At 46.5% G+C, this 27,622-nt stretch overlaps 1 protein-coding gene across 5 annotated transcripts; it reads right to left on the bottom strand.

The window, feature by feature from the left end:
* Positions 1–6,566: 6,566 nt before the first annotated feature.
* Positions 6,567–25,875, bottom strand: LOC126985047 (cholinesterase 1-like). 5 transcript variants are annotated; one of them, XM_050839329.1, is made up of 12 exons: positions 25,737–25,875; positions 12,123–12,321; positions 11,875–12,015; positions 10,990–11,131; positions 10,132–10,317; positions 9,820–10,007; positions 9,505–9,655; positions 8,825–9,006; positions 8,403–8,550; positions 7,802–7,937; positions 7,290–7,404; positions 6,567–7,140 (listed from the first exon to the last, which is right to left on the bottom strand). In XM_050839329.1, exons 2-12 carry the CDS (start codon positions 12,318–12,320, stop codon positions 7,051–7,053), a joined length of 1,677 nt encoding a protein of 558 aa, XP_050695286.1. In that variant the 5' UTR covers position 12,321; positions 25,737–25,875; the 3' UTR covers positions 6,567–7,050. The 5 variants fall into 5 exon arrangements, with proteins under 5 accessions (XP_050695286.1, XP_050695285.1, XP_050695282.1 ...); XM_050839328.1 differs by lacking the exon at positions 25,737–25,875 and adding an exon at positions 13,136–13,277; XM_050839325.1 differs by lacking the exon at positions 25,737–25,875 and adding an exon at positions 12,764–13,057.
* Between the last annotated feature and the right edge of the window lie 1,747 nt (positions 25,876–27,622).

The raw sequence follows: 27,622 nt of genomic DNA, 5'->3' as shown, positions 1-27,622 counted from the left end.
TCACCACGGGCGTCAGAAGGTCACCGCTACAGCCTCACCTTGATCGACTTTGCCACGGGATTTCCGGAAGCCGTCCCCCTTTAGGATATGGACTCCATCTCTGTGGTAGAAGCCCTCCTCTCTATCTTTTCGCGAGTGGGCATATCGCGAGAAATCCTGTCCGAACATGTGGGTAGTTTAGGCCACTCGGCGGTGACTGAAAAATCACAGGTGGTAGCGGCAAATTCGAATCCGCTTCGTCTAGAAAGCGGTGAATGCGGGGCCCGCACGCTAACCACTCAGCCACTGCCTGAACATACTCGATGCTTATAATGACAGCGAATAGTGGCCAAACCGTCAGCCTTGGCGCAACCTCAAGGCGTAAAGCGAACGTTAGTAAGTTTCTGAACATTCGTCTCATATGTTAATAGTTTTGAAAATCTTAGTTTATTCTTGATATTTTTGAACACGTCTCGTTAGATAATATAGCATTTTCTGCGTAGATGGATGCCTTGAAGCTCAGCATTGTAACACATATAATCCTAATTTTTAAGCTTATGTAGATGTCTGAAATCACAAGTGTCGTATATTTCAACGCCCTGTGCTTGTTTGGCCTCAGTGGCGCAAAAGCAGCGTCACACTGGCACTCACTTTCCCTCGTCTGCGTCCCGTTCATGACCACCTGCATGAAGGACATCAGCGGGCGGGTGTCGAACTGGTACATGTAGGTTTTGGTGTGGGGGACGAGGAACTCCACCACTTGTGTGTTGGGGGCGTTGAAGTAGGCCTCACCAAGAAGCTTTGGAAGGGATAAACAGAATAATTGAGGCTATTAGTAAAGATGGGGGAAGGCCAAATGTTTTAAGCTGTTAGTTTTGCACAACCATCTATATCTTAACCGTTTTGTATGCTTCGCATCAGTTATTTCCTTTCTCCAAAATGCTAACTACATTCAACTCTCAATCTAATCTCTTTCTCTAAACAAGCTTTTGGGCCTTGATGTTACCCGGCAGGACATAGTCTCCCGTCGAGAGGAGGGCTGCCAGGGGAGTATTGAGAGGAGCTATTGGTCAGCAATGTTACGTTTTGTTCCAAGGGCTTCCCCTGCAATGAAAAGTTTTTTATTTCCTAATTATTAACCTGTCGCTCCAATAGTTTTCCCAGACAGACAACAGTAGCTTGCAAATACAACCTCTGGGCGAGATCCCCGTTGGCTGGACACACAGAGCCCTTCAGTCCTCGTGTAACAGAACTAGGCCTATACACTGCCTAAGGAGCCCTTGCAGACGGTAGATACTTATTAACTGGCTGCAAGTGTTTTTCCAAGGACAGCTGAACCGAGTACACCAAGGTCACAGAGCCCTTTACTCCTAATCTTAGGACTACACTCACCCAGGGCGCCAAGGTATATATATATATATATATATATATATATATATATATATATATATATATATATATATATATATATATATATATATATATATATATATATATATAAACATGTAACTCTCGATTTATGCGAGTATTGTATCCTTGTGTCGCGTAAATCAAAAACAATGTAAATCAAATAAGAGGTAGGTTTCTATCGAAAAATAAATATTCACTTCATTCAGTGGAGAGAGAGAGAGAGAGAGAGAGAGAGAGAGAGAGAGAGAGAGAGAGAGAGAGAGAGAGAGAGAGAGAGAGAGAGAGAGAGAGAGAGAGAGAGAGAGAGAGAATATCCATATCACCGAGATATCCACTCAGGAACTCAGCCTCAGCTTCACTCGTGTGAAGAAGAAACGAGGGACACCATGAGTGACTGTCTAGTATTGGTACCGGTACCGAGCAGTCTGGTACCGGTACCGAACCGTCCGATACCGGTACCGAGCAGTCTGGTACCGGTACCGTACCATATAGCTGGTACCGTTAGTACCGGTACTGGTACCGTTACTTGCCCACCCCTATTGTTGAGTAGCATGGCAGCGTGGGTACTGTATTGTTGTTCAAGTGGCGCACGGGAAGAACTGAGCTCAGCTGTGTGGCCGCGGCGCCGTGTGAGTCCAGTTGCGTGAGACATCTGGTGAGCACTCCATAAAATATCGCGTATAAGTGAAAAAACGTGTAAATTAAACTTTTATTTAAATTTTGGACCCCGCGTTATTTAAAAAACGCGTAAACCAAACTCGCGTAAATCGAGAGTTACCTGTGTGTGTGTGTATATATATATATATATATATATATATATATATATATATATATATATATATATATATATATATATAGATATATATATATATATATATATATTATATATATATATATATAATATATATATATATATATATATATATAGATAGATAGATAGATAGATAGATAGATAGATAGATATATTGTTACGTCACCAGTGTCGTAACACTGGTGTGGTCAGGGGTCTTGGGAAAAGTTACAAAAAAAAAAACAAAGACAAAAAAAAAAAAAAAAAAAAAACTGGGTTGGTTTATGCCTCAAAACACCAGGTTCTTTTCCCCTTAACCGGACAACAACAAAAGGAAAATGGATAATTTAAAACAAAGGAAATGGTTTAACGGAAACGCAAAATTACTAGACTATACATTTACAAAAAGTTAATATTTATATTAATTACAAAAGAAAAGTAAAACCCAAGACTGCCTCAGCAAAACGCACTCCTTCAAAACATGAAACGGGTAACATAAAACACAAAAACACAAACAATACTGAAAACGCGTGGACTGGGAGGCAGCACGTAACTCAGGGCAACAGCGTGATGAACACGAAAACACTTAAAAATGGCACACGAAAACACACACACAAAATAAAAACTTTATCTTTAACACTAACGACTCTCTTTCCCGTAAAGAAAACACACGCCTGCAGGCGTGGTAAAACTGCAGAAGGCGCTGCAGGGAAACAAAAGGGGAGAGAGAGGAGCCGGCCTCCCTCCTGGCCTGGCTAAGCTTTAAAAATCATTTACTCACTCAGCAGAACACATTCGTCCCTTTGTGTGAGAAGCGAAGTAACACTAATAAAAGCCCACCTTGGTTTAACAGCGAAATGAAACACTCAGTCAAGGAGAGAAAATTGTTTTACAGGCTAAAGAAAGAGCAAAGCACGCCCGAAAACATCAGACTTTACCATGATGCCAGGCGACGAGTAAAAATATTAGTATGTCAGTAAAGCGTAGATATGAAGAAACTATTGCCGCCAACTGTAAAAATAGTCCGAAATCCTTCTTCAGTTACATAAACAACAGAAAGGCGATCAGAAGTGGAAGTGAAACCTTAACAAACAGCGACGGTGCACTAGTGACTGACAGCCAACACGTTGCAAACCTATTAAACAATTACTTTTCCTCGGTGTTTAATACTAACAGTCCTCCCACCACTACCACCAACACCAGTACTAATGTAAATCCCGAGCATGCATTGCCTAATTTTGAAAAAAACAACCGATGAAGTCCTTAAAGCCCTCCAATCACTTAAAACAAATAAAAGTCCTGGACCTGACAAAGTATATCCTACTTTGCTGAAAGAAACAAAGGGCGAAATAGTCGCCTCCCTCACAACCGTATTCAATATATCCCTGCGACAAGGCATCGTCCCTTCGGATTGGAAAAAGGCTGACGTGTCACCGATTTTTAAGAAAGGAGACAAAAAAGTACCAGGTAATTACAGGCCCATTAGTCTAACTTCGGTTGCAGGTAAGCTACTTGAGAGCATAATAAGAGACAAATTTGTGAGTTACCTTGGAAGCCACTCATTAATTGGGGACTCACAACACGGCTTCCGTAACAAAAGATCCTGCCTATCAAACCTATTAACCTTTTATAACGACCTCTTCACGGTCTATGACGTTACCAAATCTCTGGACGTAGTCTATCTTGATTTCCAGAAAGCGTTTGATAAAGTCCCACATCATAAATTACTTTACAAATTAAAGCAAATAGGTATTGACGGTCAAGTACACCAATGGATCGCGAATTGGTTGAGCAACAGACAACAAAGAGTGGTGATTGACGGATTTAACTCAGAGTGGGCGCCGGTCACTAGTGGCGTCCCTCAGGGCTCGGTTCTTGGCCCAGTGCTCTTCATTATTTACATCAACGATGTAGATGTCTGACTCAATAATCGCATTAGTAAATTTGCAGACGTCACAAAGATTGGTAACTCGGTTCACACTGACAAAGACAGGCAAAGCCTCCTCGAGGATTTGCACAAAATTTCAGCTTGGTCTGATAGATGGGAGACGCCCTTTAACGTAGACAAGTGCCAGGTCCTTCAAGTTGGAACAAGGAATAAGAAGTTAGATTACGAAATGCGCGACGTTAAACTCAAAAGCGCTCAATGCGTTAAGGACTTGGGGGCTAAAATCGCGTCAAACCTCAAATTCTCACAGCAATTTATCGATGCAGCAAATAAAGCGAACAGAATGTTGGGCTTCATTAAAAGAAACTTTCTATTCATGAATAAAGATGTAATACTTCCACTCTACCATAGTTTAGTCAGACCCCACTTGGAATATGCGGTACAGTTTTGGTCTCCCCACCATGCAAAGGACATTGCTAAATTAGAAGGTGCTCAGCGTCGGGCAACAAAAATGATCCCTTCCTTTCGCAACAAATTTTACGAAGAAAGGCTTTCCACCCTTAACATGTTCTCTCTTGAGAAACGTCGCCTCCGAGGAAAACTGATCGAATGTTCTAAAATACTTAATGGTTTCACGAATGTAGACAGATCAACATTGTTTATGATCGATGACACTTTGCGAACGAGGAACAATGGCATAAAACTCAAATGTAGACAAGTAAATTCAGACTGCACCAAATTTTTCTTCACTAACGTTGTAGTGCGAGAATGGAATAAGCTCCCACCGTCAGTGGTCCAGTGTAACACGATTTACTCCTTCAAAAACAAGCTCGACCGTCACTTCCTTCAACTTAATATCAACTAGAATTGAAATGCATCGTTTTGGAGCCTTCTGATTAATGTAGAATCACTTAGGTTTAAGGACAGACCACCTAGTCTGGACCATGGGGTCTGTGTGGTCTGATTTTCTATGTAAATCTATGTAAATCTCGACGTGAACATTTGCGGGAACAGGGTCGGGAAGGTAGAGTGACCTCGGGTCACTCCTTATATTGGGGTGACTGCCGCCTCGCCGCCAGACGTCTCCGGCGGTGCGGGACAAAAACTCCCCCACGACCGCTCAATATACATATTTTAAATACAATAAATAAATCCTAACCTTATCATAAAAAGAAAATATACATAATATGTTACAATACATTGATGAGGCCGGGGTTGCTATGGCCCAGAACAAGGAGCGGCGGATGGAAATTTACATAGACGCCAGGTGGTAACTAGGCCTCGCTCCCCCAAAACTGAAAATATCCAGTTCATGCTGGGTCGGCGTGGGTGGAAATACCACAAAAACAAAGGGGCACACAACAGGTCAAGTGGGTGACCCCAACGTGTCGGTAAAGAGAATAAAAAAAATAAAAAAATGAAGGGCGGGAAAGCCCGGCCTGCAAGAGGCCGGTCGGCCTATACAAGGCAGCTCCTATACACTCAAAATATATATATATATATATATATATATATATATATATATATATATATATATATATATATATATATATATATATATATATAAATATAAATATACACACACACACATAACAAAACAAATATGTACAGATCTCTATGTGTTTTTTTTGTTGGGGAGCAGCGTATCGTTATTTTACTCCTTCGTGTCGTCCTCGGTCTGCTTCCTTCGCCGTAAAAATGAAAAAAAAAGGCACATTAAGAAGACAAGTTCACCAAGAAAACGCTCACTGTGGAAACCGCACCACTCAGCGGAAGGAAGATTGGAGATTGATGGATGGTTAGGAATTTTCATGATAAGGATTGTTTCAAAATCTTTACAAAAGCAGGAGAGTTACACAGTAAGCCGGTAGTTTGAAGGGTTAGAGCGGCGTCTCTCTTGGGCACAGTTTTTTTTTTCTTCTATTCTCTACTCTTCGATATTACTCAGCTGACCCCCTCCTCTACATCTAACATTCTCGGTCTTGTATGTCTCAAAATATCAACTCGAAACTTCATATAGCATCTTCTAATTCAGTTCTTTAGATTAAGGTTTCTGTATTGTCTCTGCTTGATGTTTTCCCCTTACATATACTTTATTAAGTATGTGTACATCTTCCACACAGTTTATTCCAACCTAATACTTGACCTCGAGTCTTGTGTGACTTTCGGAAAATTGGCTTGTGTGCGTGGCATCAATGGCGAGTGTTACTGCCCCGTGTCTGACACACTCCGGCCCAGATGATCAACAGGTCCACACCCAACACCTGCCGGAGCAGCCTAAACCACCAGCGCTTGGCTCCCATCCCCTCGGCGCTCACGTCCGCCTCAGTGGTAGTGTCTTTTTCGACGATGTTAATACTCCGAGATCGTTCCAGAATTAAAATAGGATCTGATATGAAAATATTCCTCAGGTTCCCAGCTCCGCCCGTCTGCGTAATGGCCCTGCCCTTGATGGGGACGTGTGGCATGGCAAGGTACCTGTCTTTAATGAGACACCACTTCCATTGTGCCTTTATTTCTCAAGTACTGCTGTCAATATAAAATTATGAAGAAAACAATACCAAAATCATAGGAAGTGAAGGTGATAATGAAGTGGAGAATATATTTCATAAAGGAGGTTTATAAGAACGCGTCATGTTTAGTAATTTATTGCTGCTCCTCCTCCTGGTCGGGGTGCTTCAGAGAGCTCCAAAACAGTCCCTCAGCAGGCCGGGGTCCCGAGGGTAAAGTAGTATTTCAGTAGGCCGGAGTCAGGGCCAAGCAATCCCTCAGGAGGCTGACTGTCAGGGCCAAGCAGTCCCTCAGCAGGTTGGGGGTCCGTGAGTAAAGTAATCGAGTATTCTTGCGGCAGGCCGGGTGTCAGGGCCAAGCAGTCCCTCAGCAGGCCGGGGGTCCGAGTAAAAAGCAGTCTTTCAGCAGGCTGGGTGTCAGGGGCAAACAGTCCCTCAGCAGGTCGAGGGTCGAGGGGTCAAGGGCCGAGCAGTCAGCGGCTCGGGCTATAATCCTCAAGGAAACGCTCGGGGTAGAGCATCTTGTTGTTCTTGGTGGGCAGGGAGTTCCAGAAGTCTTGGTTCTGGTGAAGGAAACGATGGAGGTCATAGTTCGAATAATGCATACCTGTTTTCCTTTGATCTAGCAGTTTCTTCAAGTCCACGTTTTATTTAGATATTTCTGATGCTTCAACAAGAGAAAAATGACAAGAGACCAAGCCGCCGCGCTCACCTTGTTTTCAAGCGGCCACATGGTGGGCGTGGTGGTCAGAGAGAGAAACTGGAGCGGCTTCCCGGGCGTCAGGGCAGGCCATCTGAATCCCAGGGTGCCGTTGATGGTGGGATTCCTGCCGGAGGGGAAAGTTAATGAGGTCAGCGCTCGGGTCACGCTCTTTTATATGGTGGAGGGAATCAAAATAAAGGCTAAAGAAAAAGAAATAAAACAAAAACACGAACAGTACGCCGCTCCCGCAAAGAAAAAAAGGACTAGAAGGATTAATTTTAATAATTCCAGATGTCTTGATACGCCAATACTGAACGAGATTAAGGGAGGAAATACATTAGAAGGAAGGCTGTTCCAGATTTTACAATTGAAAAGGATGGAGTGAGGACACGCTTGACTCATGCATTAGGAAGTTGGACAATGAAGGGGCAAACGAGGGAGGGGAGGGGCGCATGAGGACAAAATGCTTCATTTGTTTGGTCGCAGATAGTAATGGGGGATGAAGCCGTGTAGTGACTAACCCTGTGGAAGCAAAGTTGGTCCAGAGGTCGACGAGGATCTCCTGCATGTGGAGGTCCTGCGGGCGTTTCGGGGTCAGGGCGGCCTTCTCGGGCGGGAGTTGGAACAAGTACAGCATGTCGTCCGCGTGTCCCGCCACTGGAAGAAAAGGGAATCCATCTTGGCTTTTGTTTGTTTGTTATCTGAACATGTAGTCGAGGACGAACATCATCCTGTCATACTTTTATATATAGTATTTATAATGAACACACTCGACGATTATAATGACAGCGAATAGTGGCCGAACTGTCAGCCTTGGCGAAATCTCAAGGTGCAAACCAAACGTTGGTAAGCTTCAGAATATTCACGTTTCATATCTTAATAGTTATTGAACATTTTAGTTTATTCCGCTTTATTTTTTGTGCCATGTCTCGTCTAATGATACAGCCTTTTCTGCACAGATTGGTGCCTTGAAGCTCAGCACTGTAACACATATATTTGCGTATTTTTTTCGTATTCGTAGATGTCTGAAATCACAGTAGTGTCGTAAATTACAACGCCTTGTGCTTGTTTGACCTCAGTGGCGGAAAAGAGGGCAGAAAAGCGGACAACACTGGTACTCACTTTCCCTCGTCTGCGTCTCGTTTGTGACCGCCTGCATGAGGGACATCGGCGGGCGGTGGTTGAACTGGTACATGTAGGTCTTGGTGTGGGGGACGAGGAACTCCACCATTTGTGTGTTGGGGGCGTTGAAGTAGGCCTCACCGACAAGCTTTGGGAGGGATAAACAGAGTAGTTGAGGATATTTGTAAAGATGGAAGAAATCCTAAATGCTAAGCTGTTGGTTATGCACAACCATCTATATCTTGACCGTTGTGAATGCTTTCCATCAGTAATTTCCTTTCTCCAAAATGCTAACTACCAATCTAATCCCTTTCTTTAAACAAGCTCCCTCACAATCGTTAAGCTTATAATGAAAGGGCAGGCTAGGACATATTGAGAGGGCGTGCTACGAGGCAAGCCTCGCCACCTGCCCCGCTACTCACTCTGGTGAAGGCAAACTCTTTCTCCCGCGTCACGTGGAGGTCATCCATGTAGTTGAAGAAGATTCTCCGGGCCAGGTAGACTGGGTTTTCCTCGTGCACCAGCCCCAGCAGGATTGGCCCCAGCTTGGTGAAGTTCTCGTTCAGCTGCTGCAGTGCCTCTTCCCCGTACTTGCCGAGCAGACCTGTGGCCAATGCAGGGGCTTAACCAAGGCGGAAATTTAACACCGAGTTATTTTATGATTAGTCTGCTGCTGCCTCTGGTTGTAACTGCAACAACAACAACAACTATAATAGTAACAATATCAACAACAAAAACAAAAACATCAACTACAGCTACTACTGCCACCATCATCACCACCGCCGCCACACCTGCTACTGCTTCGGTTTCCGATCGAGAAGTTGGGAAAAACAAAATGTTTGATTTCACTATTAATTTTGTTTGCTTAACAGTGAGTCGTTTAACCGTGACTTAACACCCACGACACAGAGTTGCATTAAATGGTGTTTTAATAGCAGGTGGGATGGGAACATCTCGGATGTGGCCGCGCAGCTGCTGTGGGGTTGCAGTGCTGTAAGGTAATGCTGATCAGTGGACGTCAGCCGTGTTTACTTGTTTTCCGGGCCCAGCAGCATGAGCACGGTGCGGAACATTTAGTCTTTCCTGAGTCCCGTCACAGTACCTGCTGAGAACACGTTTCCGTCGTCCTGCGTGGCGCCGGCGATCACGTGCACCTTGTTGATGCGGCCGGCCTTATGCAGGGCCGCCGGGTGGTCCGGCAGGAAGACCCCGTCCACGGTGAGGCCGATCTTCATTTGAAGATAGTACCATTCCTGTTGGGACACCAGCCATGACACGTCAAGATGATCAAGATTTTTTATCTTTACACTAAGGGAGGCAACTCAAGGGTAAAAACAAAAACGGCACCATAAAAGGCCCCTTAAACGCTGCTCCGGCAAAAGAAAAAATGCAATGCAGTAACCATTAGTTTACTTACACTGAGGCGGCTTGACGTGTTGACGAGGTCCTCGACCCTCGCCTCGTTGAAGCAGGCCAGGAGTTTTTGGCTCTCCTCCCCGGTGCAGTTGAGCTCCTTGCTAAAGAGAATGGCTCCCTCGCGTGGAGGAGGGAATAGGCTGGGCATCAGGGCCGTGCCCGATTGGATGATGGCCCGCTGGAACAGTCCTGCGGAGCAAAGGTTGGGTCACGTGTGTCCACCTGTTTACTGTCAAGAAGAGAGCCCCAGTCTGGCTCTCGCGTACTGTGACAAAACAACGAAAAGGAGCAATTGGTGTTGGCGCTGACCCACCCGCTGATCTCGGGGAGAGGACGTGGAGATGGACCGAGATTCCTCCGGCGCTGATCCCGAAGATTGTAACCTGCTGAGGGTCACCACCAAGGTCCCTGATATTGTCCTGCACCCAGCGGAGGGCCAAAGTCTGATCCCTGAGGAAGAGGTTACCCGGCAGGACATCGTCTCCCGTCGAGAGGAGGGCTGCCAGGGGAACAATGAGAGGAGTCATTGGTCATCTATGTTACGTTCTGTTCTTAGACCTTCCCCTGCAATTTTTTTTTTTATATATCTCATTTAGTAACCTATCGCTGCAATAGTTTTCCCAGACAGACAAAAATGGCCTCCCCCCCTCCCGCGGCCCCGTTGCACTCGACTGTCCACTCTAGCCCATCCCTATTCTGTCCAAACTCCTTATGCAAAAGTTAACCAGCATCTTCATTCTTTCATCCCTTACACTGGTAAACTCTGGAACTGCCTTCCTTCGTCTGTATTTCCTCCTGCCTATGACTTGTCCTCTTTCAAGAAGAGTGTATCAAGACACCTCTCCATCCGAAATTGACCTCTCTTTTGGCTACTCTTGTCTATTTTCTGTTGTGAGAGCGGCGAGTGGCGGGCTTTTATATATATATATATATATATACATATATATATATATATATATATACATATATATATATATATATATATATGTATATATATATATAAGCCCTTCAGTCCTCGTGTAACAGGACTTGCCCTAAACGCTGCCTAGGGCGCCCATGCAGCCGGTAGATACTTAGTAACTGGCTGCTGCAGGTGTTTTCTCAAGGACAGCTGAACCGAGTCTACCAATGGCACAGAGCCCTTCACTCCTAATCTTCGGACCACACTTACCCAGGGCGCCGAGGCGGTAGTTGATGGAGACCACAACCACGTCTTTCTGCATCAGCGGTTCCGGTGTTGCGTCTTCCGCTGAGCCGACCATAAATCCTCCGCCGTGAATGTACACCATCACGGGCAGCTTGGAGGAGTTCAGCTGAAAGGGTCATGCTGCTTATTGATTTGTTATCTTGTGTGTGTGTGTGTGTGTGTGTGTGTGTGTGTATATATATATATATATATATATATATATATATATATATATATATATATATATATATATATATATATATATATATATATATATATATATATATATGTGTGTGTGTGTTTGTGTGTGTGTATAGGGATGAGCATGAGTAGAAAGTTGTGTGTAGCGGGGCCGCGGGAGAGGGGGAGGCATGCAGTTAGCAAGTTCAGAAGAGCGTCAGCTTGAAAATATCGATAGAAGGTAGAGAGAGATGCAACATGGCGGCGGAATTTAAGAATTAGAAGGCTGTCAGTAAGAAGAGGAGAGCTGATGAAACGAAGAGCCTTAGACTCCACTCTGTTCAGTAGAGCTGTGTGAGTGGAGCCCCCCCACACGTGAGATGCATACCCCATACGAGGGCGGACAGGGCCCCTATAAATGGAAAGCATCTGTGCCGGGGAGAAGAACTGGCAGAGACGATACAGAACGCCCAACCTCGAAGAAGTTGATTTAGTAAGAGAGAAAAATAATGTGGTTTCGAGTTGAGATTTTGGGCTAACGATAGACCGAGGACATTTAGTGCTGAAGAAGGTGACAGCTGAGTGTTGTCGAAGAATAGGAAGAATCTGAATAACAGGCATAAAGGAGTTAGAGGGGGGATGTGTAGGAGGAATATACCAAGAATCGTCACGAGGACAAGCTTGCCTCACCTTGGGCGTGTACACGTTGAGGTAGAGGCAGTCCTCCTGGCCCATGACAACCCCTGGAGACAAGACGTTAGTTTGTGGACACTTGGGGATGGGCATGGAACCGTTCCTGACGCCGCTCCAGGCCGGGGCCGGCTCTGGATCCTGAGGAGAGGCAAGGAATACTGTCAGCTGGGGCTTTCGTCAGCAGGACTGCTGGGGCGGCGTCCAACGGGATGACAGTTGGCCAAAGCTGCAGCGACATATCTTACCTTGAAGCGGAGCGGTCCCACGGGCGGGTTGGCGTAGGGTATGCTCCTGAAGGTGTAGTAGGGGCGGCCGTTTGTTGCCACCACACGCGAGCCCAGGATGTCGCCTTGCTGCAGCGTCACCCTCACCTTGGCCTGCTCGGCCACGGGCTGCGCCGCCGCCAGCGCCGCCATCGCCACCAACACCAATGCGGTTATCATCCTGTGGAGGAATGAAGCTTGCGGAGAAAGTCACAGGACAAGTGCAGAGGTCATCCTCAGACTCTGTTTAGCGTTAGCTAGACCACACTTAGATTATGCTGTCCAGTTTTGGTGCCCACACTACAGAACGGACATCAACTTGCTAGAATCAGTTCAGAGGAGGATGACCAAGATGATTCAGGGGCTTAGGAACCTCCCATACCAAGATAGGCTGAAACATCTCAACTTGCATTCTCTAGAAAGACGAAGAGTGCGGGCAGATCTGATAGAAGTGTTCAAATGGGTCTAGGGTTACAGCAAAAGCGATATAAGTAAAGTACTGAGAATTAGCCAACAGGATAGAACACGCAGCAATGGATTTAAATTAGATAAGTATAGATTTAGGAGGGAGACATTGGTTTAGTAATAGGGTGGTGGGGGAATGGAATAGACTCAGCAATTACATAGTGAGTGCAGGGACGATAGCTTGTTTTAAGAGTGCTACATGGACGAGGATGACAGGTGGTAGTGTGGGGGAATCTGGAGTTGCCTTGAATTGGCCATCCGGCCTCTTGCAGTCTCTCTGTTCTTATGCTCTTATGTTCTTGCAGGACCTTGTGAAGGCTGCTGCACCCAAGACCTTCTCTGGTCTCCGGCAGCCAACACTCGGCGCCACATAAGCTTTAACATACTAAGTTTGAAGGGTCACTGGAGGGATAACTTTGAGCAGAAGCCTGTTTGCAAATTTCTCCACACAACGAAACATTCAACGAACACTCGGTTATAAATGGGATTCGCTGTTATTTGTGTTTCCTGCGTCCGGTGAGTCAGTGTACCTGCGACTGATGTCTGTGTCCTTTGTATCGGAGAGACGGGACGAGACACCTTGCTGCTCGGCCGGCAGGGACGCGAGTGTCGACTGTCGGGCCCATGTGTTCCGGTTCTTTAATCCCTTCCTATTCCCCTCCCCTAGTACCAACTACACCCCTCCCGTTCCTCCCCGCCCGCGCCGCCCCTCACGCTGTTGCACCATCATGTGTAGTGAATGGAAGCCCATCACTGCAAGGTTATAGAACACGTGTCTCCCTCAGGACCATGAGGTGGCGGAAACAGATTCACTGGAACCTTGAAACTACTCTGACCACAGTTTAAATGCGTTTTATTATATGGATGTCCTGATAATTTCATGTTAGCCTCGAAGCCTGAAGGAGGTGGGAGCAGATAATCATCGCGCGCAGACGTTGTCTCACACCTCTCAGGACAGAAAAGTTTCTTTAGTGTTTGAGGCGTCAGGGCGGCGCCGGTGTGGCGGGCGGTGACGCGGGGCGGCGGGTTACCTGGAATTGTCAAGGTGGAGGCTCCGTGCCTTCATTGTTTTCCCAGTTTGCCTCCGCCTCCAAACAAAACAAAAATCAGACCCTTGTATGACAACGTCTCAATACTCGAAGGAAAAGGGAAAAGTTGGGAAAGGTCATCCCTATACTGTCCATATCCCTTATGCAAGAGTTAACCAGCACCTTCATTCTTTCCTCCCTCACGCTCGTAAACTCTGAAACAATCTTCCTTCATCTGTATTTCCTCTTGCCTACGACTTGAACTCTTTCAAGAGGAGCGTATCAGGACACCTCTCCTCCCGAAATTAATCTCTATATTGGCCGCTCCTCTTAACTCTTTTTATAGGAGCAGTGATTTGCTGGCTTTTTTTTCATTATTATTTTCTTTTTTTGTTTTTGCCCTTGAGTGTACTGTAAAAAACTGTAAAAAAAAAAGAAGGATGTCAGTTTGAAGGATGAGGGGGAATATTAGGTTTGGGAGCTCAATATTAGGTTAGGGAAGGTAAAAAATAGGATATAAGGGGGGATATTAGGTTTGGGAGCTCAATATTAGGTTAGGTGAGGTAAAAAATAGGATATAAGGGGGGATATTAGGTTTGGGAGCATAGGTTAGGTTAGGTTACGTTAGGCTAGCTAATGCAAGAACGGCCACTCATCTCTACTTTCTTATATAGGAGCAGTGCTGGCTGGATTTCTTGTTTTATTTTTTATTTTTGCCCCAGAGCTCCTTCCTTTACTGCAAATAAAAAAAAAAGTGGGCAGCCTGCTTCTCGTCACATCTTCTAATGGTGATGGGCGAGCCGGTGTTGTGGGCAGGAGTAGTGAGCCGTTCACCTGCACTGGGCAAGGTTTTTGTGTATGCAGTGCTTGAAGGTTAAGAGGCCGGGGTAGCGTGACTTGCATGATGAATGGTGGGGTTAAGCTGGCGAGGCTGTGGTGGTCAGCGATTTGGTTAGTCAGTCAGTTACCAGTCAGTCGTTCAGTCAGTCAGTCAATTGGTCAGTCAGTCAGTCGCCTCCTCTGCTCGGAGCTAATCCATGCACAAGTGTTTGAAGGTTGAAAGGTTAAAATAGCGACACTTTTTTTTTTTTTTTCTTTCTACCGTGAAGGAGGCAACTCAAGAGAGAGAGAGAGAGAGAGAGAGAGAGAGAGAGAGAGAGAGAGAGAGAGAGAGAGAGAGAGAGAGAGAGAAGGAACCATAAAAAAAACCACTGGGACAAAAACAACAAGCCCACACGAAATAAACAAAGAAAAATAGGCCGCTGAAAGAAATAAAAAAGCAAAAAAATCCACTAAAAATAAACAAAAACAAAAGCTTATAAGAAACAAAGAAACAAACAAAAAAAGACTCCCTTGCACTTTTTTCCTGTCTAATGCGTGCCCTTCAAAAGCCTCAAATTCATGTTATTAAGGAAATGTGAGGACTATTTTTTTCCCTTTTTTTCCATCTACTTTTTTTTTGTCGATTCGTTTTGTGATGTTTTCTTGATGTAACTCTGTGTGTGTGTGTGTGTGTGTGTGTGTGTGTGTGTGTGTGTGTGTGTGTGTGTGTGTGTGTGTGTGTGTGTGTGTGTTTCATCTGCCATCTGTTAGGCCTAGGGGGTAGGAGGGGAGGGGGTTGGAAGTTGGGGGGGGGGGTTACCAGGCCTGACTAGGAGCACTAAAAGATAATAGGATGCCCTTCACTTCCTCCTCCAAGGTCATCTCTAAGGCTGGAAGAGGAGTAGGAGGAATAGGAGGATGAGGAGGAGGAGAAGGAGGAGGAATACATAGGAAGAACAGACACCAGAAGACCTATCGGTCTATGGCGAGGGTGTCTATTTACTACAGCTACTACTAGTAATCTACGTGTGGTAGGATAGGACAGAAAAGATGAAGGCTCCTCCCCACCCACCTCTCCCTCCGGCAACGTGCCGGCAGGAAATAGTTAGAAGAGAACACCATGTACCTTTAAGGAAGAAAGGGACATGGAAATTTTACAGTAAAGAGAGAAATAAGAGGAAATTACTACCCTTAACTTACACTACTGGTAACCTTAGCTGTGGGGGAGAATGACTTCATTACATAAGAACATTAGAACATAGAAATACAGGGAGACTGGAAGAGGACGAGTGGCCTACACAGGGCAGCCCCAGAATCCCCCCTAATACCCACGATGGGTGAGGTGTAGTTTCAGGGGCACAGGTGGAGGCTTGATCCTCGTTTTACCGGCGGTACTAGGCACGCATCAGTAACCTGTCACCTTACTGCACCCACACCTCACTCCACCTGTCATGCGGACATTAACTGTTGCTTTACTCAATTGTTGATTTTCGCTACTTGCAATCTAGGTTGTGGGGGAGAATTATATGAATATAGGTTGAGGTCTTGCTGCAATCCGTCTGAAAACATGCGAAAAAGGGTCAGTATAATCTTATATCCCTGAAGTACTGATCCAAAGAAGACTTACAGCTAAAGGAGGAGGAAGAGGAGGAGGAGGCGGAGGTGGAGCAAGAGGAGCTAGAAGAAAGACGAAAAAAGTTCAAGAAAAAAAGATAAAAGAACATAGAAAAAAAGTACACGAAGAAATATTTAAGACGTGGAGGAAGGAAAAAAAAAAATACTAAACGTAAGAAAAAATGTAAGTCGGAAAAAAATAAGACAGAAAAAAAAAGAATGGAGGGAGGAAGTGGAAGAAACGAAAATAAACACTTGGAGGGAAGAATAGGAAGGCGACAAAGGAGGAGGAGGAGGAGGAGACGTTAAAAGGGGAAGACAGTCCTTTGAGTGATGTATTATAACGTTGATCTTTATCAACGAGGAGGAGGAGGAGGAGGAGGGGGCGGCGGCGGCAAGGACAGCAGTGACCTAACCTTGAGTCAACGCTTATGTAAATTTGTGTTGAGTGGGAGGCGGTGGCTAAATGGATAGCGTGACGGCGCCGCGTTCAGGAGGACGCGAGTTTAATCTCCTACCGGTGCCACCAAACTGGGATTTTTCAGCCGCCGCCGAGTGGCTTAAAACTACCCACATGTTGTCCAGAAGACCACCTATCAACCCGGACTCTAGATTCTAGGATTAAAGATGAGGTCCGGGAGGGCAGCATAAGCCAATGCAAGATGGCGCCACTATAAACACTCGCCTGCGCCAGAACGGGCTGGACCAACCATCAGGCCCCACCGGGAAGAAGCCTTGGACCGACCATCAGGAATTCAGGATCCACCGGGAAGAAGCCTACCGGCGCAATAGGCCACGACGTAAAAAAAAAAAGAGAGAGAGAAGGAAAGGGAAGAAGATGTAAAAGGAGGAGGAGGAGGAGGAGGGGCACCGACGAGGAGCTAAATAACACTCAATCATGGCGTAACCTTGAGTCAACGAGCCGTCAACAACACACTGGCGAGAGGACATTCCTGCGGACAGTTACTATGGCGCTTGTGGTCGGTCCTCTGAGACGCTTCTACCTTTCACATCAACTATTTCCGAGGGCCGAGGAGGAGATCAATCGGATTCTCGTGAGTTTGCTTTTAGGGTCATGGTACAGAAGAATGATCAAACTACCACCAGGGTCATAAAACTACCCCTGGAAATGCCCTAAACTCCTACGAAAGCCTTGTCAAATATGTGTGCTTGGGAACCCTCTGAGTCAGCTGTGGGGAAGGTCGCGGGAGCGCTGGCTCATGGTGACGAGTGTTGGGTGAGCGGGTCTTTTTGGGCGAGGACGGGGATGCATGCGAGGTGGATTGAGGCTGGTGCGTGTGTTAGGTCGGTATTATAAGACACTTTGGCTTCTCACATCAGCTATTTCTAAAGGTCAAAGAGGGGGTCAATCGGGTTCTAATGAGTGTTTCTTCAGGTTCATGGTACAGAGGAAGGGTCAAACTACCACCAGGGTCATAAAACTACTGCTGAAAATGCCCACAACTCCTACGAAAGCCTTGTCAAATATGTGTTCTTGGACGACGAAATGTTTAGTAATACGGCCCCTAATTAGGTCTTCCGCTAGTCTTGGATCTAGGGGTTACTCAATGTTATTTTAATGTTTTCTTCTTCTCTCCTTCCCTATCTCTCTGCCTCTAGATGTTGACAATGTGTTTCTGAAAGGGTCTTGATTTTCCTCCTCCCTCCTCCTTCTCCTTCTCCTTCTCCCTCTCCTCCACCTTTTTTCTTCTTCTTTTTCCATATTGTTTTCCTTCCCTTTACTTTCCACAGATAAAAAAGGGGTCTTGTTTTCCCTCCTCCTCCTCCTTTCTGCTGCTCCTTCTCCACATATTTATTCTTCCCTTTCTTCTCTTTCCTTCCCTTTACTCGCCACTCTGATAACCTGCAGCATGAGAGTGTGCAGCGTGAACGAACATTGGGTGAAGGCATTCCTCAAACAGACAACAAAGAGTAATAGTAAAATGTGAACATTCAACGTTGCCAGTTTTGAGTGGGGTCCCTCAGGGTAGTGTCCTGGGACCATTACTCTTTCTGGTGTACATCAATGACATCTTGGAAGGGATACATTCCAGTGGAAAACTGTTTGCTGATGATGCAAAGATATACAGGAGGGTGAGAGATCAGAGGGACTGCGGAATACTTCAAGAGGACCTGAACATCATAAACAACTGGAGTCAAACGTGGTTCAAGGAATTCAACAAAGACAAATGTAAAGACATGCATGTGGAACAGAGCAACGAAGAGCAGGAATACCGCACGGAAGGCACCACCCTGGGAGGAACACAACGAGAAAAAGACCTGGGAATCTTCATCACTCCTGATCTAAGTGGCCACTCAAGTGTCAAAAGCAGCAACAGGGGCCAACTCAGTGCTTGGAATGATCAAGAAAACCTGTTTTTGGCCCTCTATAAAACACTGGTCCGACCCCACATGGAATTTTCCATCCAAGCATGGTCCCCGTACCTCCATAGATATATTGACACGTTCGAAAAGGTCCAACGAAGAGCCAGGGTTGAGCGAACTACCCTACGAAGAGAGACTGGACAGACTGGGACTCACAACACTGCATGAGAGGAGAATTCGCGAGGACATGATCGAAACATACAAGCTGCTGCATGGACTCGCGAATTCTCGGTCTTGTGTGTCTCAAAATATCAACTCGAAACTTCATATAGCATCTTCTAACTCAGTTGTTAAGATTAAGGTTTCTCTTTTGTCTCTGCTTGATGTCTTCCCCTCACAGATACTTTATTAGGTATGTGTACATCTTCCACACAGTTTATTCCAACCTAATACTTGACCTCGAGTCTTGTGTGACTTTCGGAAAATTGGCTTGTGTGCGTGGCATCAAGGGCGAGTGTTGCTGCCCCGTGTCTGACACACTCTGGCCCAGATGATCAACAGGTCCACACCCAACACCTGCCGGAGCAGCCCAAACCACCAGCGCTTGGCTCCCTTCCCCTCCGCGCCTACATCCGCCTCAGTGGTAGTGTCCTTGTCGACGATGTTAATAGTCCGAGATCGTTCCAGAATTAAAATGCAATCTGATATGAAAATATTCCTCAGGTTCCCAGCTCCGCCCGTCTGCGTAATGGCCCTGCCCTTGATGTTGACGTGTGGCATGGCAAGGTACCTGTCTTTAATGAGACACCACTTCCAGTGTGCCTTTATTTCTCAAATACTGCCGTCAATATAAAATTATGAAGAAAACAATACCAAAATCATAGGAAGTGAAGGTGATAATGAAGTGGAGAATATATTTCATAACGGAGGTTTATAAGAACGCGTCATGTCTGGTAATTTATTGCTGCTCCTCCTCTTGGTCGGGGTGCTTCAGAGAGCTCCAAAACAGTTCCTCAGCAGGCCGGGGTCCCGAGGGTAAAGTAGTATTTCAGCAGGCCGGAGTCAGGGCCAAGCAATCCCTCAGCAGGCTGGGTGTCAGGGCCAAGCAGTCCCTCAGCAGGTTGGGGGTCCGTGAGTAAAGTAATCGAGTAATCTTGCGGCAGGCCGGGTGTCAGGGTCAAGCAGTCCCTCAGCAGGTTGGGGGTCCGTGAGTAAAGTAATCGAGTAATCTTGCAGCAGGCTGGGTGTCAGGGCCAAGCAGTCCCTCAGCAGGCCGGGGGTCCGAGTGTAAAGTAATCTTGCAGCAGGGCGGGGGTCAGGGCCAAGCAGTCTCCCAGCAGGCCGGGGGTCAAGGGGTCAAGGGCCGGACAGTCAGCGGCTCGGGTTACAGTCTTCAAGGAAACGCTCGGGGTAGAGCATCTTGTTGTTCTTGGTGGGCAGGGAGTTCCAGAAGTCTTGGTTCTGGTGAAGGAAACAATGGAGGTCATAGTTCGAATAATGCATACCTGTTTTCCTTTGATCTAGCAGTTTCTTCAAGTCCACGTTTTATTTAGATATTTCTGATGCTTCAACAAAAGAAAAATGACAAGAGACCAAGCCGCCGGGCTCACCATGCATTCCAGCGGCCACATGGTGGGCGTGGTGGTCAGAGAGAGATACTGGAGCGGCTTCCCGGGCGTCAGGGCAGGCCATCTGAATCCCAGGGTGCCGTTGATGGTGGGATTCCTGCCGGAGGGGAAAGTTAATGAGGTCAGCGCTCGGGTCACGCTCTTTTATATGGTGGAGGGGATCAAAATAAAGGCTAAAGAAAAACAAATAAAACAAAAACACGAACAGTACGCCGCTCCCGCAAAGAAAAAAAAGGACTAGAAGGATTAATTTTAATAATTCCAGATGTCTTGATACGCCAATACTGAACGAGATTAAGGGAGGAAATACATTAGAAGGAAGACTGTTCCAGATTTTACATTTGAAAAGGATGGAGTGAGGACACGCTTGACTCATGCATTAGGAAGTTGGACAATGAAGGGGCAAACGAGGGAGGGGAGGGGCGCAAGAGGACAAAATGCTTCATTTGTTTGGTCGCAGATAGTAATGGGGGATGAAGCCGTGTAGTGACTCACCCTGTGGAAGCAAAGTTGGTCCAGAGGTCGACGAGGATCTCCTGCATGTGGAGGTCCTGCGGGCGTTTCGGGGTCAGGGCGGCCTTCTCGGGCGGGAGTTGGAACAAGTACAGCATGTCGTCCGCGTGTCCCGCCACTGGAAGGAAAGGGAATCCATCTTGGCTTTTGTTTGTTTGTTATCTGAACATGTAGTCGAGGACGAACATCATCCTGTCATACTTTTATCTATAGTATTTATAATGAACACACTCGATGCTTACAATGACAGCGAATAGTGGCCGAACTGTCAGCCTTGGCGAAATCTCAAGGTGCAAACCAAACGTTGGTAAGCTTCAGAATATTCACGTTTCATATCTTAATAGTTATTGAACATTTTAGTTTATTCCGCTTTATTTTTTGTGCCATGTCTCGTCTAATGGTATAGCCTTTTCTGCACAGATTGGTGCCTTGAAGCTCAGCACTGTAACACATATATTTGCGTAATTTTTTCGTATTCGTAGATGTCTGAAATCACAGTAGTGTCGTAAATTACAACGCCCTGTGCTTGTTTGACCTCAGTGGCGGAAAAGAGGACGCGCAGCCCCACACTGGTACTCACTTTCCCTCGTCTGCGTCACGTTCATGCCCACCTGCATGAGGGACTTCGGCGGGCAGTGGTCGAACTGGTACATGTAGGTCTTAGTGTGGGGGACGAGGAACTCCACCATTTGTGCGTTGGGGGCGTTGAAGTAGGCCTCACCGAGAAGCTTTGGGAGGGATAAACAGAGTAGTTGAGGATATTTGTAAAGATGGAAGAAATCCTAAATGCTAAGCTGTTGGTTATGCACAACCATCTATATCTTGACCGTTCTGAATGCTTTCCATCAGTAATTTCCTTTCTCCAAAATGCTAACTAGCAATCTAATCCCTTTCTCTAAACAAGCTCCCTCACAATCGTTAAGCTTATAATGAAAGGACGGGCTAGGACATATTGAGAGGGCGTGCTACAAGGCAAGCCTCGCCACCTGCCCCGCTACTCACTCTGGTGAAGGCAAACTCTTTCTCCCGCGTCACGTGGAGGTCATCCATGTAGTTGAAGAAGATTCTCCGGGCCAGGTAGACTGGGTTCTCCTCGTGCTCCAGCCCCAGCAGGATTGGACCCGCCTTGGTGAAGTTCTCGTTCAGCTGCTGCAGCGCCTCTTCCCCGTACTTGCCGAGCAGACCTGTGGCCAATGCAGGGCTTTAACCAAGGCGGAAATTTAACACCGAGTTATTTTATGATTAGTCTGCTGCTGCCTCTGGTTGTAACTGCAAGAACAACAACAATAATAGTAAGAATAACAACAACAAAAACAAAAACATCAACTACAACTACTACTGCCACCATCACCACCACCGCCGCCACACCTGCTACTGCTTCGGTTTCCGATCGAGAAGTTGGGAAAAACAAAATGTTTGATTTCACTATTAATTTTGTTTGCTTAGCATTGAGTCGTTTAACCGTGACTTAACACCCACGACACAGAGTTGCATTAAATGGTGTTTTAATAGCAGGTGGGATGGGAACATCTCGGATGTGGCCGCGCAGCTGCTGTGGGGTTGCAGTGCTGTAAGGTGATGCTGATCAGTGGACGTCAGCCGTGTTTACTTGTTTTCCGGGCCCAGCAGCATGACCACGGTGCGGAACATTTAGTCTTTCCTGAGTCCCGTCACAGTACCTTCTGAGAACACGTTGCCGTCGTCCTGCGTGGCGCCGGCGATCACGTGCACCTTGTTGATGCGGCCGGCCTTATGCAGGGCCGCCGGGTGGTCCGGCAGGAAGACCCCGTCCACGGTGAGGCCGATCTTCATTTGAATATCGTACCATTCCTGTTAGGACGCCAGCCATGACACGTCAAGATGATTAAGATTTTTTATCTTTACACTAAGGGAGGCAACTCAAGGGTAAAAACAAAAACGGCACCATAAAAGGCCCCTTAAACGCTGCTCCGGCAAAAAAAATGCAATGCAGTAACCATTAGTTTACTTACACTGAGGCGGCTTGACGTTTTGACGAGGTCCTCGACCCTCGCCTCGTTGAAGCAGGCCAGGAGTTTTTGGCTCTCCTCCCCGGTGCAGTTGAGCTCCTTGCTAAAGAGAATGGCTCCCTCGCGTGGAGGAGAGAATAGGCCAGGCGACAGGGCCGTGCCCGATTGGATGATGGCCCGCTGGAACAGTCCTGCGGAGCAAAGGTTGGGTCACGTGTGTCCACCTGTTTACTGTCAAGAAGAGAGCCCCAGTCTGGCTCTCGCGTACTGTGACAAAACAACGAAAAGGAGCAATTGGTGTTGGCGCTGACCCACCCGCTGATCTCGGGGAGAGGACGTGGAGATGGACCGAGATTCCTCCGGCGCTGATCCCGAAGATTGTAACCTGCTGAGGGTCACCACCAAGGTCCCTGATATTGTCCTGCACCCAGCGGAGGGCCAAAGTCTGATCCTTGAGGAAGAGGTTACCCGGCAGGACATCGTCTCCCGTCGAGAGGAGGGCTGCCAGGGGAACAATGAGAGGAGTCATTGGTCAGGTATGTTACGTTCTGTTCTTAGACCTTCCCCTGCAATGATTTTTTTATATATCTCATTTAGTAACCTATCGCTGCAATAGTTTTCCCAGACAGACAAAAATGGCCTCCCCCCCTCCCGCGGCCCCGTTGCACTCGACTGTCCACTCTAGCCCATCCCTATTCTGTCCAAACTCCTTATGCAAAAGTTAACCAGCATCTTCATTCTTTCATCCCTTACACTGGTAAACTCTGGAACTGCCTTCCTTCGTCTGTATTTCGTCCTGCCTATGACTTGTCCTCTTTCAAGAAGAGTGTATCAAGACACCTCTCCATCCGAAACTGACCTCTCTTTTGGCTACTCTTGTCTATTTTATGTTGTGAGAGCGGCGAGTAGCGGGCTTATATATATATATATATATATATATATATATATATATATATATATATATATATATATATATATATATATGTATATATATATAAAAGCCCTTCAGTCCTCGTGTAACAGGACTTGCCCTAAACGCTGCCTAGGGCGCCCATTCAGCCGGTAGATACTTAGTAACTGGCTGCTGCAGGTGTTTTCTCAAGGACAGCTGAACCGAGTCTACCAATGGCACAGAGCCCTTCACTCCTAATCTTCGGACCACACTTACCCAGGGCGCCGAGGCGGTAGTTGATGGAGACCACAACCACGTCTTTCTGCATCAGCGGTTCCGGTGTTGCGTCTTCCGCTGAGCCGAGGATAAATCCTCCGCCGTGAATGCGCACCATCACGGGCAGCTTGGAGGAGTTCAGCTGAAAGGGTCATGCTGCTTATTGATTTGTTATCTTGTGTGTGTGTGTGTGTGTGTGTGTGTGTGTGTGTGTGTGTGTGTGTGTGTGTATAGTAATGAGCATGAGTAGAAAGTTGTGTGCAGCGGGGCCGCGGGAGAGGGGGAGGCATGCAGTTAGCAAGTTCAGAAGAGGCTCAGCATGAAAACATCGATAGAAGGTAGAGAGAGATGCAATATGGCGGCGGAATTTAAGAGGTAGAAGGCTGCCAGTAAGAAGAGGAGAGCTGATGAAACGAAGAGCCTTCGACTCCATTCTGTTCAGTAAAGTTGTGTGAGTGGAGCCCCCCCACACGTGAGATGCATACCCCATACGAGGGCGGACAGGGCCCCTATAAATGGAAAGCATCTGTGCCGGGGAGAAGAACTGGCAGAGACGATACAGAACGCCCAACCTCGAAGAAGTTGATTTAGTAAGAGAGAAAATGTGGTTTCGAGTTGAGATTTTGGGCTAACGATAGACCGAGGATATTTAGTGCTGAAGAAGGTGACAGCTGAGTGTTGTCGATGAATAGGAAGAATCTGAATAACAGGCATAAAGGAGTTAGAGGGGGGATGTGTAGGAGGAATATGCCAAGAATCGTCACGAGAACAAGCTTGCCTCACCTTGGGCGTGTACACGTTGAGGTAGAGGCAATCCTCTTGGCCCATGACAACCCCTGGAGACAAGAGGTTATATTGTGGACACTTGGGGATGGGCATGGAGCCGTTCCTGACGCCGCTCCAGGCCGGGGCCGGCTCTGGATCCTGAGGAGAGGCAAGGAATACTGTCAGCTGGGGCTTTGTCAGCAGGACTGCTGGGGCGGCGTCCAACGGGATGACAGTTGGCCAAGGCTGCAGCGACAAATCTTACCTTGAAGCGGAGCGGTCCCACGGGCGGGTTGGCGTAGGGTATGCTCCTGAAGGTGTAGTAGGGGCGGCCGTTTGTTGCCACCACACGCGAGCCCAGGATGTCGCCTTGCTGCAGCGTCACCCTCACATCGGCCTGCTCGGTCACGGGCTGCGCCGCCGCCAGCGCCGCCATCGCCACCAACACCAATGCGGTTATCATCCTGTGGAGGAATGAAGCTTGCCGAGAAAGTCACAGGACAAGTGCAGAGGTCATCCTCAGACTCTGTTTAGCGTTAGTTTGACCACACTTAGATTATGCTGTCCAGTTTTGGTGCCCACACTACAGAACGGACATCAACTTGCTTGAATCAGTTCAGAGGAGGATGACCAAGATGATTCAGGGGCTTAGGAACCTCCCATACCAAGATAGGCTGAAACATCTCAACTTGCATTCTCTAGAAAGACGAAGAGTGCGGGCAGATCTGATAGAAGTGTTCAAATGGGTCTTGGGTTACACCAAAAGCGATATAAGTAAAGTACTGAGAATTAGCCAACAGGATAGAACACGCAGCAATGGATTTAAATTAGATAAGTATAGATTTAGGAGGGAGACATTGGTTTAGTAATAGGGTGGTGGGGGATTGGAATAGACTCAGCATTTACATAGTGAGTGCAGGGACGATAGATTGTTTTAAGAGTGCTACATGGACGAGGATGACAGGTGGTAGTGTGGGGGAATCTGGAGTTGCCTTGAATTGGCCATCCGGCCTCTTGCAGTCTCTCTCTGTTCTTATGCTCTTATGTTCTTGCAGGACCTTGTGAAGGCTGCTGCACCCAAGACCTTCTCTGGTCTCCGGCAGCCAACACTCGGCGCCACATAAGCTTAAACGTACTAAGTTTGAAGGGTCACTGGAGGGATAACTTTGAGCAGAAGCCTGTTTGCAAATTTCTCCACACAACGAAACATTCAACGAACACTCGGTTATAAATGGGATTCGCTGTTATTTGTGTTTCCTGCGTCCGGTGAGTCAGTGTACCTGCGACTGATGTCTGTGTCCTTTGTATCGGAGAGACGGGACGAGACACCTTGCTGCTCGGCCGGCAGGGACGCGAGTGTCCTTCCGTTCCTCCCCGCCCGCGCCGCCCCTCACGCTGTTGCACCATCATGTGTAGTGAATGGAAGCCCATCACTGCAAAGTTATGGAACTACTCTGACCACAGTTTAAATGCGTTTTATTATATGGATGTCCTGATAATTTCATGTTAGCCTCGAAGCCTGAAGGAGGTGGGAGCAGATAATCATCGCGCGCAGACGTTGTCTCACACCTCTCAGGACGGAAAAGTTTCTTTAGTGTTTGAGGCGTCAGGGCGGCGCCGGTGTGGCGGGCGGTGACGCGGGGCGGCGGGTTACCTGGAATTGTCAATGTGGAGGCTCCGTACCTTCATTGTTTTCCCAGTTTGCCTCCGCCTCCAAACAAAAAACAACAACAAAAAAAAAAAAAGCAGGCAGACCCGAGGATGACAACATCTCAATACTCGGAGGAAAAGGACAAAGACAGAGAAAGAAGGAAAAAGGTGGGAAAGGTCTTGGTTTTCCCTCCTCCTCCTCCTTCCTGCTGCTCCTCCTCCACATATTTCTTCTTCCCTTTCTTCTCTTTCCTTCCCTTTAATCACCACTCTGATAATCTACAGCATGAGAGCGTGTAGCGATAACGAACATTCCGATAGATAGGTGGAGTGATTAACATACACATCGTACCCTAACCCGAGACAGGGCCAGCACAACATCCCGGTAGACCGCCTTGCCTCTCGCAGTCTCCTATCGTTGTGTATTCTTGCATGGTTGTGTGTCCTTGTACATAACCTATTCGGGTGTGACACTCTCCTCCTGCAAGAGTCTGAAGACCGTATTCTCAAACGCTTTCGGCTCTCATAACAGATATTACCAAAGCCCTCAGAGGCGATTAGTCGGGTAGAAAGAGAGGAGAGAGGAGAGAGCATCAAGACACCTCTCCACCCGAAATTGATCTCTCTTTTATCCGCTCATCCATACTTTTTTTTATATATAGGAGCAGTGACTGATTGGCATTTTTTTCCCTCATTTTTGTTTGCCCTTGAACTGCTTCCTTCACTGTAAAAACAATATAGCAAATGTAAGAGCGTTTTGCCTACCTTTTCCTGCTTCACCTGCTGCTGCGTTCACCCTAATAATAACAATGATAGTAATAATGATAATGGGGGTGATAAAAAAAATGAGTTAGGGAATGTTAGTAATTAAGTGAGACAGTTATGTTCTTTAAGATTTATTTGCAAAAAGCTTTATATTTCTCAAGATTGACCCGCATCTATGGACATGCAAACTTCAACCTTATGCTGTTGTGTTAGAGGTATAAATATGCCCTACGACCTTCATCACACTACGAGAGGCGAACGAGTTTTTATTTTATTTTTTATTGAAGTAGTTATCATTTTTTTTTTTCGTTTTTTCTTCCATACGTATCTAATAAAAAAAAAACTGTGTGTCCTATTACGGAAAAGAGAGAGAGAGAAAGTTTATCAATAGGTGTGTCTGCGCGCGCACCTGTCCACGGCTTCCCACTTTTAATTAATTTGCGTGGGCAGGTGAGCGAGCGGGCGAAAGTTAAAGGTATAGGAAGGAAGGTATCACACAGAGCTAAAGAAACACAAGTCAACGATATTATAAGTATACATTCCTAAGTCATCAAAAAGTTAAGAGATGACAGTAGTTTTTTTTTTCTTCTATTTTATTATGTTATTATTGTTGTTATTTTATATATTTTTTCATTATTGTTGTCATTGTTATTGTTTGCTTACTTTTTTTTTTATGCCACCAGAATTATAATGAAATGTAAGACGTTGTACATGTGTGTGTGTGTGTGTGTGTGTGTGTGTGTGTGTGTGT

The sequence above is a fragment of the Eriocheir sinensis genome, chromosome 58 (genome assembly GCF_024679095.1).
Source record: "Eriocheir sinensis breed Jianghai 21 chromosome 58, ASM2467909v1, whole genome shotgun sequence".
NCBI lineage: Eukaryota > Metazoa > Arthropoda > Malacostraca > Decapoda > Varunidae > Eriocheir > Eriocheir sinensis.
The sequence above is the reverse complement of the archived record's forward strand: the minus strand, read 5'-3'. Positions and strand labels throughout refer to the sequence as shown.